The 19,876-nt window shown below is 37.2% G+C and overlaps 1 protein-coding gene across 2 annotated transcripts in view; it reads right to left on the bottom strand.

Moving 5' to 3' along the window:
- The window catches only part of SBF2 (SET binding factor 2), a 424,767-nt gene that overhangs the window by 348,755 nt on the left and 56,136 nt on the right, over positions 1 to 19,876 (bottom strand). For both annotated transcript variants that reach the window (XM_037050085.1, XM_037050086.1), the window contains exon 2: positions 14,368 to 14,453. In XM_037050085.1, coding sequence (XP_036905980.1) covers positions 14,368 to 14,453 — 86 coding nt within the window. The remainder of the gene's footprint in view (positions 1 to 14,367; positions 14,454 to 19,876) is intronic.

Raw genomic sequence — 19,876 nt, 5'->3', positions numbered from 1 at the left:
CCAGGCATGTGCCCTGACTGGGAATCGAACCGCGATCGTCTGGTTCGCAGGCCCATGCTCAATCCACTGAGCTACACCAGCCAGGGCTCCATAATGAAAATCTTTATTTCTTACTTTTGTCATCCTCATCTGGACACTGTGTTGTAACTTAATTAAATTCAAAGCTCTGATGTCAGATTTTATTTTTCTACTAGACCTCACTCTATGACATTAGGTTTGTCCCTCAATGAATTTGTCATCTGGTTGTTTGGATTCTCCTACACAGTTTTGATCACATCTACCCTCACATACTTTCTGGTGTTCTCATGGAACCTATAGGAATGCTTTCTCAAAGGAACTAAAAGAACTGTAAAGGCCTGTCTGGAAAGACTGTTTTCCAGAAATTGCAGATGAAAGGGACAGTGGAAGGAAAGCTTTTAGACTGGAGGAAGCCCCATACATAAACAGGACTGTCCCTAGCTATTCTTGTATCTTTGGAAATCATATAGTCTTGGATTTCCTTCTCTCTGATTTCCCTCTACACATCACAGTTTAAACAAGCTATACATACCCATTTTTGTCCATTTCTTATAAATTTAAGGAGCCTCTCTGTTTAACTGCATGCAAGATAAGTGTTTAGAATTTGAAGAGGTCCAGACAATTAGGTACTGAATGAAGAGTCCTGGGATTGCTCCAAATGAAAGAAATCCTTTTTATGTCACTGAATTTTATACCAAAATCAGAGAAAGCATATCCTAATAATGACAACAGTAACAAACACATCATAATTACTATGTACCAGGTACTGTTCTAAGCACTTTATGTGTATTAATTCATTTAAATCTTATAATATTTTTATTTACTAGGCTGATGAAAAAAGGCAGAGAGCCTTTATATAACTTGCCCAAGGACACAGGGTTACTGAGCAAGAGTGGAAAACTCAAGCAGTCTGGTTCTGGAGTCCATGCTCTTAATCACTTCACCAAAACGTCTTTCTAGCTGTTGCACCTTAAGTCATTTGCGAGTCAAACTGAACAGAGCTGAAATTATTTCTTTCTCACTACCCTGTCAAGGTACTGCTACTCTCCCAGTCACCCGGATTTAAATTTGTGAGATGACTTTTAGCCCTGCAGTGCATTCTACACTCAGTTAGTCACACAGCCAAACCCTGTCCATTAAATACTCCATTCCCACTCCTACTGCCACCATCCTGAAATTCCACAGCCAAAAATTACATCGCCTTTTCAAGAAGGCAATAATTCATGCCAACCTTATTAATAAAACATCTTTTCCACATGGTCTCTTGTACCAGTTTTATGGAACATGATTACAATAAAATATTTTACATTTCCCCATAAAATTCCTCCTTCTTAATTTTAGTCCATCATTCTAGCCTATGTACTAACTTTCCCTTCCAGATACATAACAATCACAAATTAGACAAGCAAAACTTTAAACTAAAAAATTATCTATCACATTCCCTATTCAAATGACATACAAACACATTAAAAGTTTTAGTGCTGGAAATAAAACCTACAGGAAAGTGAATTTTTAACCCTTAAACTACACCTGGGGGTAGGGTGTTCTCACTTCAATTACCAGAATCATAACTTATATGACCCTCAAGGGAACACAGTGCTTCCTTTAACCCGCTTTGGTTCCAACGAGTATCAGTGAGACAGTTTAGAGACTTTAAAAGGACTTTTCCAAAAAGGGAGAACCAAACAAATAGAGGCAAAAGGCTTAAAAACAGTCCACAGTGTAAGATAAATCACAGTATTCTCGAACTTCTTTCACTTCCTGAAGTATAGGTGTTATTTACATAGTACACCACGGTAAATCACAAGATTGTCAATGGTCTCAATATCTCAACACGATGGACCAGCAAAGTAGTACAACTCCACACTCAGCTCCCATAGCATACTTCCTCTCAGCATTCACCAATTCTAATTTTCTCCAAACCAGAATCATCCAAAGTCCTGGACCTACTCTCGAGGTCTCTCATACGGACCCCTTGATTCCCAGCTCCTTCTGTGCCAGGATGTGCGAAGTGCTATCTTGAGAGACAGAAAGAAGGAATAGTTGATTCTGACCAATACTTCAAGTCCTCCTACTCTGTTTCAAATCTGGAAGAAATGACTCTTCTAGCTGCTTGGTAACTGACAACTGGAATGACTTTAGTTCATTAATGTGCTCTTACCCCACATATGAAGGAGATGCTACCTTAACCACAAGGCTAAGATGATCTGAGATTATAAAATACATCACTATTGGTATTTGAAACACGCCACAGATGTTAATTTAGTGTGGTATGGATTGGGTGAACTTCACGTTGTACTATGCCCTGTAATGTTTCCATACCCTCTGGCACTTCGGCTACCACCTCTAAAAATGACTGCCAGATGGGCAGCAGGAGCTCGAGGCTCCACTAGCACTAGCTGGCACTAGTCTCCAGTCTCCAACACAATCTGTTGCAAAGCTAGCCAAAAATAACGTCCAAAGACTTGCCAGAGCTGGAGTTTCTTTTTGAAAAGCAGAAGGCAACTTAATTAGGATCCTAAACATACACTGTCACAGCATAGCATCCAGCACTGCATAGACCCAGACCCCTAGCCTAGTCACTTCAACTAGATTATATCTGAAATCCCACCCTTAGCATACTGTAATTAAATAGGATGATAATATTTCACATTCTGCCCTACGTATGTTTGCCCAATTTTGTTAGGTTAAGAGTCCTACATTTGTAAGTTAATGACAAATTCAAACACTGTAGAACCATTAGTGTTAAAAAATGAATATGTATATATTTTGATACAAATTTATCAAACAAGATTTTTGGGGGGGGAAGGCATAGATAGTATTTCCAAGTACAGTAACAACAACTGGAGTAATAACCTGAATAGGTCAGGTTAATGTTCTTATGGACCTGTAAAAAATAACAAGACCAGTGAGGATGGTGTGCGTAAGACTATGATGACGAGCACATATACAAGAGGAAGTCCACTATCACTGTAAAAATGCTACCAGACTTGAATATGAGGGCACGAGCAACATCTGCCTTATTTGGCACGGTATTCCTGGCACTCAACTCACTGTCCAGTACCTAACAGGCACTGAGAAAAGACTTAAGATTCAATCACTGTAACTACTTAATATAGGCTAAAGCTATGTGACCACTTGGAAAGAGTACTGTACACACACTAATTTAATCATCAAAAGAGGGGGTGGAATTTGACCAAAGAACCTTTAAGTTCTCTTCCAAACCCTAATTCCATAAAATTTTAATCATTAACCCAGTGAAGATTTTTAATGAGCATTACACTAGATTACAGGAAGGACCTTTAGAGAAATGTCTGCCAATAACTAGAGGGCTGCATCACAAGCTACAAGTCAGCATTGTTGTTTTTTTTTAAGATTTTTACATTTATTTATCTTTAGAGGGGGAGAGAAGGAGAGAAGTCTCAATGTATGGTTGCCTCTCATGAGTCCCCTGCTGAAAACTGGCCTGCAATCCAGGCATGTGCCCTGACTGGGAATCGAACTGCGATCCTGTGGTTCGCAGGCCAGCGCTCAATCCACTGAGCCAGCCAGGGCTACAAGTCAGTGTTTTTATATAAATCTCTGCCAAGCAGGGAGTGGAAAAAGAAAGAAAAATGAGCAAAACAGAATCACTAAAAATTAGTGCTCTTAAAGGACTACTTAAACTTACTTATATATTTCTATATTTAGAAACTACATAATTACAGTAATCTAAAAAAATAACTAAGTCTATGCACTGTAATAAATCTTTAAATGCTATATTATGTATGCTAAGAAATAATTAGGAGAAAAAGCCCCTGGTATCGAAAGTACATAAAATCATTTCTTTCTTTACAAGCCCCAAATTAAACTATCCTCTATCAGTTAGGCAACTGCTCAGTTACAGGACTGATTTAAAAATACACAGAATTTTTATACTTGTACTTAACTTGCTTTAATGATAAACTGCAAATGTGTGATTCTGTATCTCTCTACCCTTTTCTTTGTCCTTGTATGAAATACAAATATTTCTGGAAGTATTATATCATATACAAATAGGTTGTACATTAAATGTGCAATTTGATTAAAGATAAGTATAATCACAGTCATGTAGAACTCATGTCTGAATAATTCTTGGCTAGTTTAAGCCAATAAACTAACATCCACCACTCTTATAACTTGTTCATTAGAACACCACGGCTATCATAATTAAAAGCCATTCCTGAATTCACACACACCATACGTGTTTCTTGCAAATACAGTCATCCCTTGGTATTCTTGAGGAGTTGGTGCCAGGACTGCCAAGGATACCGAAATCCTCAGATGCTCAAGTCTGTTATATAAAATGGTGTGGTATTTGCATGTAACCTCCATACATCCTCTTCTATACTGAATTACATGTGACATCTAACACAGTGAAAGTGCTTATGTAAACAGTTGGTATATGTATTGTTTAGGGGATAGTGATAAGAAGAAAAAGTGTGTACGTGTTCTGTACAGACACAGCCATCGCAGTCCTAACTATGTAGTACACGTCAGCAACAACGTGACATTCCCCATCCAAAGTTTTCCATCTGCAGCTGGTTGAATCGGGGATGCAGACCTGCGAATGTGGACCCTATGGAGGGCTAACTGGATGGCCTAGTTTGGAAAAAATAAAAGCAGCCAACTCCTTCATTAGCACAGATTTGTGTCATTAGATCCTTCTGATTTCAGTGTTAAAACATTTCTATTTGTTTCTTTCTAATGTCAGTTAAAACTTCTGAACTAGAATAAGACTTGTCCTATTAATTTTTTAACTTTTAAAAAAGCAGAAGAGAAAAACCTTTTTTTAAAAATCAACTTGCCCCACCTAACACAAAGAAGAGAGTATTTTACTCTAGTTTTAGAAAAACGTTATAAGAGAGTCACAAGAACAGGGTTTTATTATCATGTCAGCCAACAGTAAGTAGGCTTATGACTTTAGGCAACTTATCGAATCTCTCAATTTCAATACCTATTTTTAGCATGAACAGAGATTAACTTCAGCACTTAAAATAAATTTAACTTCACTAAAACTATCAGTTTTCAGCTTTCCAAATCTTGAATTTACACAAATTTTCCCAACTTTTGAAATAATTTGCCTAAATTCCCACATGTATTTCAGATTCTAGATAATGGTTGGCTTAACTTGAATATCTTTAAGCTAGTAAAAATTAGCTATTTAAAGAAATAAACTTTACTAAATAAGAATTTACTATCTTTAACATTAATTTATGAAAAATTTATCCTATTTTTATCTTTCATTATATTTCAGGGGATGTCGGAAAGCATTCCTGCCCTCCCCTCCGCAGGCACATTTCAGCGCAATGCAAAACTTCTGCTGACATAGGCACAAGCTACACAGCAACACTTCCAATCAAGACATGCAATATAATCTCAGTGAATTTCTTAAAAGTCTGATGTCTCATAATAAAATCTGCAAAACAGTACACACAGCCATATCACTCATAAGTTTTTAACTGATTAATAAAATTTCAATTCTCAAACATTAAAAAACTTTTCTTCACTAGGTATACACTTTTGTTCTGTCATCTTAGTAATCGTCTCCCCCTAAAATTTTGTATATTGGTGGTATTACGACTTTTTATAGACACATAAGTACCACTAGAGGCCACCAAATACTTCACTTTTCAAAACTGACACATTTATAAGTTATAAGGAGATGACAATGCACAGTATATCCATAACTGGGAAAGTTCCACATGAACACTCAAAGCACAATACAAACTCAAGCAAAAAGATGTGAACACATTTTATGCACTAAATAGGATGTCTGGATCACCAATGAACTTGATTAGACCAAGAACTGGGGCGATGGAGAGTATCAAAGTATCACTACTTATATACCTTTGAAAACAGATTATACAAAGCGGAGCCCCAAAAATGGTATTTATAAAAAATTGTGTATTTATTCTTACATGTTTAAACTTCAGTCACCTTAGTTTCTATTTGATGCAATACACCTGTCAAGACTTTTTCCTACTGCTCAAACAGCTTTTGAAGTCGTTGATTTCGATTCCTTTTAGTGCTTCTACCATTTTTTGTTTCACCTCCTGAACATCGGCAAAATGTTTCCCTTTGAGGGCTTTTTTCATCCAAGGAAATAAAAAGAAAGTCACTTGGAACGCGATCAGGTGAACAGGGAGGTTAGGGCCGGTTTTGGTCAAAAACTGCTGAGCACTCAGTGCAGTGTGTGCAGGTGTGTTAGGAAATGCGCAAATGTGGTGAGTCTTCAAAAAAATTCACTGGGGCCGAATGCAGCTTCTCCCAACACCGGCTAGTACACTGACACAGATGGTTCCCAGAACACTCATCTGACAGGAGGGGAAGCCTGTACTACAAGGGGCCTGACCTCTACAAAATATTCCTGGGTTTTTGGGTCCCCTCTTATATAACCTAGAAAGTTGATGCTCTCTTTGAATAGCTATTGCATTTTATAATCAAACGACATTCCTATAAACAGGTATATGTAATACATACTGATACAGATAAATAAAATCCCAGAGTTCAGTATTCTTTCTTCCATACTACGAAGTCTTTCACATATAATGTTCTTATATCTGAAGTTTGCTACCATCTATAGCAATTGAAACTGAAGAGGAAGGGTCAAAGAACAGGTAGGAATGACCCATGGACATGGACAACAGTGTGGGGAATGACCGTGGGCGCAGGGGTTGGGATGGGCAGAAGAGGGAGAAAAGGGAAAAATCAGGAAAACTTTAATAGAATAAACAAGAATAATTTTTTTAAAACTTTAATAAAGAAGTTCCATTGTGAAAGTCACCCCACAGACTGGAATACAACCAAAATCTAACTTGAAGAGATAAACCTGATATAGCAGTATAGGTAAAAGGAGAAAATTTTGCTCTGAGGGCCTAGGGCATGGGTGTCAAGCTTATTTTCACCAGGGGCCACAAGAGCCTTACAATTGCCTTCAAAGGGCTGGATGTAATTGTAGGATGGTATAAATGTAAACTATTCCTTAACTAGGGGCAACAAGCTCAGTGCACTGGGCAGAAACAAGGTTCCAGGCCAAATAAAACAAGACAGAGGGCTGGATTCAGCCTGCGGCCTTGCATTTGCCACCTGTGTTCTACGGGGACTGCTGATGGTTTCCCATGTCCCTTCATTTTTTCCAGTGTCCTCATCCTCACTAAAGGTAAATATATCAAAAAACAAGGGTTCAGGTAGCATCCAGAAATTCTGCAAGTGAAGTCTATGAAACAAATGGGACTTCTTGCTATCTGAGAATCGCCTTTTTTTGTATGATGATGCAGTACTTTTCAAGGGCTTTCAAGTATTTCAGGGAACCTTTACGGTCATGCTTTTGGCATTCTATCTCAAGTCTTTTGCCCTGACTGCGTAAATAGAACCCGTGAGCCTTTGGTTCACAGGCTAGCTCTCAATCCACTGAGCCACACCAGCCAGGGCTCAGACTTTNAAAATCTCAGAGTTCAGTATTCTTCTTGCTATCTGAGAATCGCCTTTTTTTGTATGATGATGCAGTACTTTTCAAGGGCTTTCAAGTATTTCAGGGAACCTTTACGGTCATGCTTTTGGCATTCTATCTCAAGTCTTTTGCCCTGACTGCGTAAATAGAACCCGTGAGCCTTTGGTTCACAGGCTAGCTCTCAATCCACTGAGCCACACCAGCCAGGGCTCAGACTTTTCTTTAAAAACAATTTTTTTTAAATTTTAGTAGTAGTAAAATATACATAAGATTTCTCATCTTAACCATTTTTAAGTACAATTCAGCAGTGTTAAATAAAATACATTTGCACTGTTCTGCAACCAATCTCCAAAACTCTTTCCTCTTAGGAAACTAAAAATCTACACCCATTAAACAACTCCCCGTTCCTCCATCCCCTGACCCCTGGGCAAGCAGCAGGTGCCTAGAAATTTGAGTGCTGTCTGTCTCTATGAAATTGACTATTCTAAGTACTTCACTTAATTGGAATCATACATTATTTATCATTTAGTGACTGGCTTATTTCCCTTAGTATAATGTCCTCAAGGCTTATCCATGTTGTAGTGTATGTCAGAATTCCCTTCTTTTTTAAGATTAAGTAATAGTCCATTATATGTACATTGTACATTTTACTTGTCCAATCATCTGTCAATGGATATTTGGGTTGCTTCCACTTTTGGGCTATTGTAATTAATGACACTATGGATGTATGCACAAATACCTGTTTGAAAACCTCCTTTCAGTTCTTTTGGGTACATATTCAAAAGTGAAATTGCTGGATCATACAGTAATTATATTTTCAACTTTTTGAGGAACCACAATATAATTTTCCACAGCCTCACTATTTTACATTCCCAGCAGCAGTGTACAAGGATTGTAATTTTTCCACTTCCTTGCCAACACTTGCTATTTTCTGTTGTTTTTAATAGTAGCCATTACAACAGGTGTAAAGTGATACTTCACTGTGGTTTTGAACCGCGTTTCTCTGATGATTAGTGATGCTGGCACCTTTCATGTGCCATCTGTACGTCTTCTATCACGTACCTTTTAACAACTGTGTTATATTCTGATGAATAACTATGGGGACCACTAATCAATCATTCTCCTACTGATGGACATTTAGGTAGTATCCAACCTTCTGCCATGAATAACCTTATACATGCACATGTATAAGTAACCATATATATTTTGAACAAAATGATTCAAAAATAGTCTCATTTTATGCATGTTTTCCAATTCACTACTTTTCACTCCTACATGAGAGATGAGTAGCAATACTCCATGTGTTAACAAGGGCAAGCCTATTTGCAAACAACATGACTTGTGAAAGGTTAGAGCTGAGTAGTTCTACATCTTCCTCAGGAAGTCCTCCGCAGTTTCAGAGCGCCAGGTATAGCAGAACCCCAGCATGGCAAGAAAACCTTGTCTGAGGTGGTTCTGAGAGTAATAATGAAGCAGCAGACCATGGAGACTGGGTAGGTAAAAGATTCTGCAGCACAACTGAGGCTACTGATACATTAGTAAAACAAGCAGAATTGTAAGTAACACTTCTAGTTACTTACAGTTCTAGAAAGCCCAGTGCATGGGAATAAACCATTTTGGTAAGCACGGAGCAATGTGAGAAAAACAACAAGACTGACTATCCTCCAGCCCAGAGATGTTAAGAGAATCCACCATCTCAGCTGTATCCTCTAGATTCCATCAGGTTCTAACATGGGTGTGGTTTTATTACCTCAAAGGGACAACTGTCTGGAAGTAGGAAACAAAAATGTGAGTTGAACCCACAACTTTGCAGTTTAAACCCCAGTTATACCCACTTGCTTTGTTGTGAACATAACTGAAAAACTCCTTTTTGTAGGCCTTGGTTTATGGAATCCAGCACAAATAATGCCCCTTTTTATTACAAAATCTTTTATTTCAAAATCAGAAGCATGTAATTCTGTAACATAACAAGATCACACTCAGGCACACCGTATGACATTTTTAGGTGAAATGTTCAAGTTAAAACTACAAATTATTACACCAATATTATTCCCCTACCACCCACACTGAAGCAGGCATCACTCCTGCTAGACTCTGTATTTTAAGTCACGTCTTCATACATCATAGCAGTTCTTATCTTTTCAGCCTCAACTCGATACAAAAACAAGAGTCCTTCTACGTGTCCTTTACATCATCTTTAAAACTGAACTCACCACCAAGTGCACTACCTCAGCACAGAGGGTTTAGGTTCTACCTAAGTATATTTTACGGTTATGTATTTTTTTACTTTTAGCTGTCTCTTTGTATTTTTCAAATCTCGCTAGCTGGCAAATTATCCTGCCTATCTTTATTCTAAATGATTACTTACAGAGCTGGCTTACTGTATTCACATGCGAGAACCAATGTTTTTACCTATTATAATTTATCTTCTTAGATAAAGGGCCTGTAACTCTAGCCTTTTAAAATCTTTGTGAACCTTAATTCTGTTATCCAGTATATTCACTGATTTGCTCATCTTCCTTTCACGTATTTTCCTCTACAAAGAGAGGAGAAAATTCTCTTCCATGTTTTCCACACTCAGTTCCCTGCCCAAACATGATGTATATCTAGGTCAGAATGACGTCTGCTATCCCATTTGTTGTATTCAATGCATTCTAAACGGCTTAAAGAAATAAAGCATTGCATGGTACTTATACTAACTTATCTGCCCACAAATTGCATCCTATAATATAGCGAGACTACTTTCCTGTGTCATAACTGCAAGAATGTTAAATAAAAAATTTTGCCCCTCTCCTCCTCAGTCTATACCTTCAATTACAGAAAACTGGATTCATATTGAAGTTAGTCAAATCACTGTTCTAGAATTTAAATAACTAAACTAATTTCATAAGAACCTCAAGAAATTCTACCTTTAGAAATTCTACCAAAATGTGTACTCATCTTTTCCTCATCACATTTTTATAACACAGTACTTGAGTCTTTTAAAAACAGTTAGATAAACCTAAAAATGCCCTAGTGCAAACATTTTTTAGTAAAGATAGGGCACATTTTCTGAATTACAATAGAAAAAAATTAGGATATCTTTTTAAAAAGCTAATTCCAAAACAATACTTTTTCTGGGTCCAAAACCCAGCCAATAAAAACATTTGTTCCCATAATCCAAAATAGATTGTTAGCCATAGAATGGCTCTGCAAAACAATTCTTAAACTTTCTTTGAAATACTGTCACTAAAATTAACTGAAATTTTATTTATATGACTGTCTGTGGTTTCCTTGTATGCTTAAAAAATACAAGAAAAAGATAAAAATATCCCAGAATTGGAAAAGTAGTCATTATGTTTGGTTTAGCTTATTTTCATATTTTTATTTTTAAAATCCATCCAAATTAAAGTTCAGCACTTTCCAATAGAAAAAAAGAAAAAGAAGATAATTTCTTTACATAAAAACTAAGAGAATAAATTCAGAATCCTTATTTGGGATTTGACTTTTTAGGGAATGAATGTCTAAAATCCTTTCCCACAAGTCGTAAAAAGCTTAGTCTTCAGGCTGAATACAATTATCTTTCATTTAGAATTTAAACATATCAAATGTATGCTTCTGGGAGGAAGGTGGGAATAGAAAATAATTTCAATGCAGTATTATGCTCTGAGCCTAGATCTGTCCTCAGATAAAATAAGTTGGTTTCCATCTAATAACACAGCATTCTTTTAACACTTTTAAACCTCAGTTCTTCCAAATCACAGAACCCTGTTTCCAGATCCTGTATTTACACTAAAACACAAATGCTACACATAGCTTAAAGCATCACTCTCAGAATATTCTCAGATCTTGGCTGACACTTAAGAGCCAAAAGACCTGGCTTCGAATCCCAGCTCTGCTGCATCTTAGCTGTTAGACCCTAATGAACTTGTTTAAATTTACTAATCCTTAAATTCCTAACCTGTAAATTAGATATACTACTGTATGTCATCTAATTTATGTAAATTCATCGTAGCCTATCAGTCCTATACAACCGTTAAATATTAACATTATTGTTATATGCTAAAAGTTGTTCTACCACCTTGGAAGGGGTAAGATCTTTTTTCCCTGCAAATCATCAGAAAAGCGTCACTAGCACCCTGGAATCACCAAATCACTTAGGGACTGGGCAGATCATCTCCAACTAAACTAAGATTTTATTAGGCCTATCTCTGGCCTTGAAGCTACAGAAGTTACTCTAGATGACACAGTATTTCACAGTTATTCAAGTTATTTCTGCTCATATGCAGAACAGTTTCATGTCCCTAATACACGAAGCATAGCCCAAAACAATAAACAGGCAACAAAAAACTTAACAGTTACTGATTCTATTATATTTTTCAATGGACTTTGACAGATGTTAAATTAATTCGTACACAGCACAGCAGACATTGGAGGATAAGAATTGCTATCGACTATAGAAAAAAAGAGAAAGAAATTTCTAATGTAATCCAGCAGATCAAAGATGCTTTTTAAATTAAATTTATTGGGGTAACATTGGTTAATATGATCATATAGGTTTCGAGTTTATATTTCTATGGTACATAACCTGTGTATTGCATTGTGTGCCCATCAGCTAAAGTCAAGCCATCTTTGTCACTATGTATTTGGCCCCCATTACTCTTTACTACTAAATAATAATCTATCTCCCCCAAACCTTGAAATGCTGTGCTAGGTAAGAATCAGCCAAGAAATCATCTAGGAAAATCTCCATTCCGCCAATTAGCAGTGCATGACTACTTGTTATTGGAGATACACTGGCAGCACTTTAACACAGGAGTGTCTGTCGTACAAAGAAAAAAATTTACTAAATAGTGAAATCAATAAATGCCTCTCCCTCACTAATGGAGAAACAGAGGTACCACACTGTCTATTCCCTTGACTTTCAAAACACAAGACTTTCGTCCTTTGTCAGCCAGAGCTAAACAACTAGTGCCAAATCATGGTATCTCTCTCCCCCAGTAATGTCTGTTGTTCTTGAAACTTACGAAGGTACTTCACTGTTCAAATTGTCAAAGTGTTGTGGTTTATTTCTCTCCATACTTTAATGTGAGAGAAGGCAGGAACTCACGAAAAGTTCAAAAAAGTCTCCAGCACCAAAACCTTCCCCTTTCAGTAACATCACTAAAAAGATACTTAAACAAGCCCCGGCTGGTATGGATCAGTGGATTGAGTATTGACCTGCAAACCAAAGGGTTGCTGGTTCTATTACCAGCCTAGGGCACATGCCTGGGTACATGCCTGGCCAGGTCCCCGGTTGGGGGCATACAAGAAACAACCACACATTGATGTTTCTCTCCCTCTCTTTCTTTCTCCCTCCCTTCCCCTCTCTGTAAAAATAAATAAAGTGTTAAAAATGAGTCCAAAATATTTTTTAAAAGATATTTAAACAGAGTTGAAAAAGCTTAACAGTACAAACAAATACCTAGTTAAATACACAGTAAGGCCAATTACTAGTATTTGTCAGCATGTAGGGGAGGAAAATAAAAGACTACAACAGGCTCTCCAAAAAGTTACTTTTCCTTAGATCCTCACATTCTTTCCCCATTTTTAATACCAAAATTCAAGATTTAGCCTTTATGGGGGTCTACAGAATATACAGCCTTCTTTTTCTACACAGTGGGATTATAGTAATCAAAATTAGGCATTCAGTGATGTATCTTTTGTCCTCAGTGAAGAGGAAATGGACAATCAATAGCTAGAACGAAAAAGCTCACAATTTGCAACATCCTTTTTCCCAACTGATACTCCTCACTCATGCTAACTGGAGAATGAACAACTCCTCTCCCAGGGCAGGCGCTGCAAGATGTCAGACAAACGGCAAGAACAAAGGTAATGATAAACCAGTGATCTCACTTAACGAGCACTTCCTTCACAGAACACATTGTTCTAAGCATTTTATGTGCATTTTAAACCCATTTTAGCTTTACAAAAACCTTATGGGATTAGTATTGTCATCACCCACATGTTATAAATGAGGATTCTGCTTCTCAAAGATATTCACCTGTCAAAAGACAAACCATCCAGCTGGGAGTTCAACACAAGTCTCCTCCAGAGCCTGCACACTGCACCATCGCATTACACTAAACGTCCTCTGGACAAAAACTGCTCTGAAGGACATTTCTAGAAGTTTGTATGTGTGCACACACAGGCAGCACACACATACATACAGACTCCAGCAGTTTGAGAACCAAACTGCAGAGCCCCATTACAAAATACGTTAATGACTTTAGGGATCCCCTTCCAGTCCCTCATGCACCACCCATCGTGGAGGGCCCCCATGGAGCACGCCGTGGCCATCGTAAAGTACGCTGTACCACTGCGTTCCTTTACAATGGCTGGCAAAGATAAGGCGGTTGAATTGCACTGTTATAAAGCGACCTAAAGATCCTACAGCTAAAAAGAAAGAATTTGGATTTGTGAACTCAACCTAATGCGTCACCATTAAACCAACATTTCCCCCTTTTTGTTATTTTTTTGTTCAGTTGTCACCAAAGCAATACTCTGGAGATTTTCAGAAAAAACATAATAAATACTTTTTAGTGATACACTATCACTAAAGCTACTATTTTGACTAGAGTCAAAGGAATTTTTCATCTTCCAAATATATAAAGGTCATCAATTTCATCTTTAATATAAGTTTACATGTGAAAAAGAACAGTAAAACAGGTATTTCAGAATCAATATATTCAAAGGTTACCTCACTGGGGGGATGGAGGAGAGGGATTATTTCTGGTAACATGTCGCAGTTAAATCACCAAATTATTTAATAGTAACTGTATCATAAATATAATCATAAATGTAACATGAGAAGAAGAAAAGTATCATTATAAAAATATAATAATGCAACATCAACTTACCAATTCAATTCCCTGTGGAAAAGGTGTATCATCCCAGTCCTTCTGTGGAAATCTCTGGATTATTTTCCCCAGACCTGCTCCTGACCCTATTAATAAAATCAAAGGAAATGAGGTATTATAAAATCTGAATACTTGTTATATTAACACCTATTTCTAAATGAGTATTTGTTGAATAAATTAATATATTGATTAAACATTTTCAAGATTTTAAGGACATAAAAATATGTACCTTCTAAACATAATACTGAAATGGCAGGCAATCCCTGCCCGACAGAATCTCAAGAGTCATACACACAAAAAGCTAAGAAAAACAGACGGAAACATTGCAATCTAGAGTCTCTCCATACCATGGGAATAACTGCCTTTGTTCCCAATAAGGAAAGCAATCTTCTCAGTATCTCAAGCTGAAACTTTAAAAAGAACTTTTCTAGAGAGACAAAGTACTTTTAAGTGATAAATGAAATGGTACTGTTAGCACAAAGCTTCAGTTATGGGTTATAAACTCTGTTATGAGTAAAATAAAGAGTTTTACAGTGGCCTGGGAACTTGACCATCGCCCAGGCAGGGTTTCTCAACATCAGCAAACTGACATTTGGGGCCAGATAACTCTGGCTGTGTGTTTAGGGGGAGGTGCGGGGCGCCCCTGTCCTGTGCCTTGTAGGATGTTCAACAGGATCCTTAGCCTCCACCCAGTAAATGCCAGTGGCACCACCAAGTCATTATAATAAAAAATATCTCCAGACATTGCCAGATGTCCTCTGGTGGGGGCAAAACTGCCCCTGGTTAAAAACCACTTGTCCATGTCATTGTTATAAAATTATCCTGTGACTCTAAAGAATGGGTTGACTTTCACTTGAACATTGGGGATGAAATCTGTGAGTAATTTGGGTATGTAAAGTGCATGTTAGATCTAAATTGCTTTTTGGCATACTTTTTAAAGAGTTTCGTGTACCTGCACATTCTACATTGTGTCCCAGGTTACTCTGAAGTGAAAGCAACAACATTCTGATTATATGTACATCTAACCTAAGGAAGCCTGTAACACCTGATTCAATTTGTTAATATATATTTTCTACCCCCTCTGTTAGTATTTTTTAAATAGTCCACTATCATCCTTCACCCTCATCCCTATTAATTCAACTTCTCCCCTTACCCCTCACCTAGAGTTCAATCACTTCATGGACAAATTTTTACCTTTGAAAGACAAATGGAAACAAATTCATTTTACTGAGGAACTCAGAACTATGTTCTAAAACTGAGGTCACATTTGAAAAAGGTAAAATAAAAACATTCTCAATTAAAAGTTAATAATTGCTAAAGTATAGCAACTCATCATATGTAGGGAAATGAAGGATTTCATTGAGTAAACTAAAATAAAAGTGTTTCATCATATGCACTAATTTTTCAAAATCCACCTCAAGCATAACCACTTCTGACATCCCAAGAAGAACTAATTCAAAGAACTGCTAGTACTGCAGATACACAAATGAAAAAGACATGGCCTCTATCCTTAAGGAACTCATTATCTATCAGGAGAACAGACACATGAACTGATAACTTCAGTGCATCGCAGTAAGCACAGCCGTAGAAGGGAACCTAACCTAGCACAGTGCAGAAGACCATGGAAAGCTTGCTAGGAGAAGTGACAGCAAGCTTCTTCTTTTATTCAGTACCATCTTTGAATCCCCTAGCATACTGAATGTCTGGCACTTAGTTCATACTGAGTTAAATGTTTATTTTAATAAATTAATTAATATTAATGAGAATTGTTTTAAGCTTACATCTCCCTATCTTTTAAAACAGCGATAAATACATGTTCTTTATTTCATTATATGTAGCCAGCCGTTCCTATTATTGTTTATTCAGTTCTGAAAATCATATCTAATGTATTTCAGGCTTGAGAAATAATTTACCATATTAATTTTTACTAATTATAAAAATAATGTTAATGGGAAAATTTTTCAAATTCATAAAAATATAAAAAAGAAATCACCCACAATCCCAAACCTAAAGGTAATTACTGTTAACATTTTGGACTATTTTATCGTATGGGTTTTTCTGTACACGTGTACTTTTTCTACAGAATTGAGATCATACTAATCCTAGCTTTATATATTGGTTTATTACTTAATCTTCTACAATGGGCCTTTGCTGTGGTATGTACATTTTCTAGTTTCTCACTATTATAGATAATGCTACACAAGCACTTTTTCTATATAAATCTTTGTCCCCATCTCATGTTTCTCCAGAAAAAAATCTTAGATATGTAACTACTGGGTCAAAGAGTATGAAAATTTTAAAGATTAATACAAAGCTAAAAGGCCCACCAAAAAGACATTTAATATTTTTTTTACATTTTTATAAGAATGACATGGCATCCTTACCAACAACTGTTTATTTTAAAATATTAGTTGTTTTAATCATTGCAAATTTGACATGAGAAGTTCCTTTCTGGCAGGAGCTTAACTTTTAAAAGTTCTCCAGAAGCAACATAGTATTTACTGATTTCATAATAATATGCAATGTTTCAAAAACATGAAAGTCTGGTTTGAAATTCTGATACATTTATAATTACACACAGAGATATGATACATGGTGATAAGATTTCCATTATATAATGTTATTTGAAAGTGGCTATTAGACTAGAAAAGCAAAAATAAAAATGGTAAAATGATATTTCACTACAAAAATGCGGATACATAGTTGGTTTCCAACTATGTAAACTGCTGCAGCTAACAACTTCTGCGGAACTTATGAAAGTACCCTAATAAAAAAGTAAACAAATATTTTCCGAATAGTTTCTTGATTTGTAAGCATTTATTCTGAATGTTTAAACATTTCCCAAGTTTATATATTTTATCTGATAATTACTTTAAAGATAGTATTGGTTGTATTTAAAAATTCAAAGATGACTTTTTACATTGAGGAACAAGCAAAAGGGAGGGAAGGCTGTTCTTGAGTCAGATGTTCATACACCTTCAGACTGACCCTCACATCCAGAGGTGAGGCGGGTCATGTCAGTCAGCATGGCTATGGAATCAGCTTTTATTTGCATACATATTAAATGGAGCTGGATATGGAGAGGGGAAGGGAGAAATCCCTCAAAAGAAAAGGGACCACTTTCTAGAAAGGAGAGGCAAAACTGATGATCCACTGCATTGTATGCAGCTAACTTGGAAGGAGGAGGGAGCAGTTATTAGTCAGCTCCTTCACATTTTCTTTTTCAGCTCCTACTCTCCCACCCCATCAAAAAACCCAAGAAATTTGATAACTAAATGGAATTACTATATAAAAAGGGAGGATCCTCAGCAAAATACCAGAACATCTGAATATGGCTTTCTTTGAAAAAAGCGTATGTGCTAGACAAGCTGCCTAAAACAAATTTAGAAAGGGTGAGGAAATACTGGCACGGTCAGGCACACTTTTCCCTCCTTTATGTTTGGTAATCCACTTCCCCTTGGGTCCTGGGAGGGCTGTCAGGCTCTCCAGGCCAGTCACTGGGATTAGCAACTGACCCAGGATGATCCAGCCATCCACTACCGCCTGGCAAAGTGACCGTTCTTCATTGGCCAATGACTCCAGAAGAGTCAAACGGTATTCTCTGGGGCTGCTAACTAGTATGCTATGGGTGTGGAGTTGCCAGCAGCTATGAGAAAGAAGCATATCTGCAGAAGAGTAAGTAGGGGTTTATTAGGTGGAGAAATACAATACAGTAAGTGTCCTGCTCTACACAAAACAGCTTGGTATTTTGTCACCCACTGACAAATTATTAGAGTGCTTTCTATGTGTGGCTACAGTGTAGATGTACCAAGTACATAATGGGATGGATAAAAGTAGGTTTACAGTTGTGACTGTGAAACACAGTTTATTTTTGTATTATTTATTCATTGTAGTGATTTATTCAATAATTGCATTCTAACTGTAAACGTACTTTTGCCCGCCCCTGCATATACTGCTTATTTAAATACAGACTCTGAGCTTTAGGAAATGCTACTCTGATACATAATTCAATAAATATTTTCCTATGAGATGTTTACCTACGCAACTAGTTGAGAAGTTATCTATATGAGACTTGCTTCATGACATCCACCTGCCCACAACCTTCTCTAACAAAAATGGCACTGCCCACAGTTCAAGGAGAGGCGGCAGCCCTGCTCACACCCTCGCACCAGCCAGACACGAACTGCTAAATCACTGATTTGATTATTGCAGTTATTGTTACTTGTCTGTCTCACTTCACTACAATGAAAACAATAAAATTTGGCCTGCTTTGTTTCCTGATGCATCCCACCCAGGCACTTAGAATAATTCCTAACATATACCAGATACTTCACAGCATGCTTGTTGAATAAACAAGTGGGACTACAAGGTGGGTACAGGCAGCTATAAACTGGCAAGCAACTTACAACCTGAGTGACCTGGCTGTACAAGGTATCCTAGATAAATCAAATTCCCCTGCTAGGGAATTTTGAATTTTAAAAAAAGGAGAGACTGAAGAGAGCAGCCAAAAAGTTGTATAAAGACTTGCTATGATACAGAGAAGGTTCAGGCAGTCATAAAGGGGTCAAGTGTAAAACTAAAGCTATAAACAGCAGAAGCTCCAGGCCGAGACTGGCCAGTAGAAACAGGTTAACAGTCCCCACCAGAAGAAAAAAGCAAGAGATACCACAAGAAAGAGGATGTATAGCTGTCTAGGTTCTACTTCCAATAAACTCCAGCAGCATTATAGTGTTTGTCATCAAACTTCTTATGATATTTCACCCTCTTAAGCTAGGATGGGTCTGTATTCCTTGTCACTAAAGAGTTCAAACTAGAATACACTACAAGAAGCACTTTCAAACTAGTAGAGTCTGAAAACAATCACATTTTTTTAAAAGATTTTATTTATTTATCTTTTAGAGGGGAAGGGAAGGAGAGAAGGAGAGAAATATCAATGTATGGTTGCCTCTTGTAGGTCTCCTGCTGGGAACTGGCCTGAAACCCAGGCATGTGCCCTGACTGGGAATCGAACCGCGATGGTGTGGTTCGCAGGCCCGTGCTCAATCCACTGAGCTACACCAGCCAGGGCAACAATTACATTTTTTTAAAAAGGTTTAACACGCCCTGGCTGGTGTAGCTCAGTGGATTGAGCGCAGGCCTGTGAGCCAGACAATCACAGTTCGATTCCCAGTCAGGGCACATGCCTGGGTTGCAGGCCAGTTCCCGGCAGGGGACCTACACGAGGCAACCATGCATTGATGTTTCTCTCCCTTTTCCTTCCCTTCTCCTCTAAAGATAAATAAATAAAATCTTTTTTAAAAAGGTTTAACACAAAAACTTATAAAGAAAAATAAGAAACATATATGAGAACTTTCTACAAATACCTGAACAGCTATGACATAGAAAAAGACAGTGTGGGACAGATTAGAGCCACAGATGTAATTCAGAGGACATATTTTTGAGTCAATATAAAGAACATTCTGAGAAGGAGAACTATCAAAAAATAGAATGAAATGCTACAGAAAGCAAT

This window comes from Sturnira hondurensis, unplaced genomic scaffold, assembly GCF_014824575.4.
Source record: "Sturnira hondurensis isolate 20B ecotype Veracruz unplaced genomic scaffold, ASM1482457v3 Scaffold0006505, whole genome shotgun sequence".
Classification (NCBI taxonomy): domain Eukaryota; kingdom Metazoa; phylum Chordata; class Mammalia; order Chiroptera; family Phyllostomidae; genus Sturnira; species Sturnira hondurensis.
The sequence above is the reverse complement of the archived record's forward strand: the minus strand, read 5'-3'. Positions and strand labels throughout refer to the sequence as shown.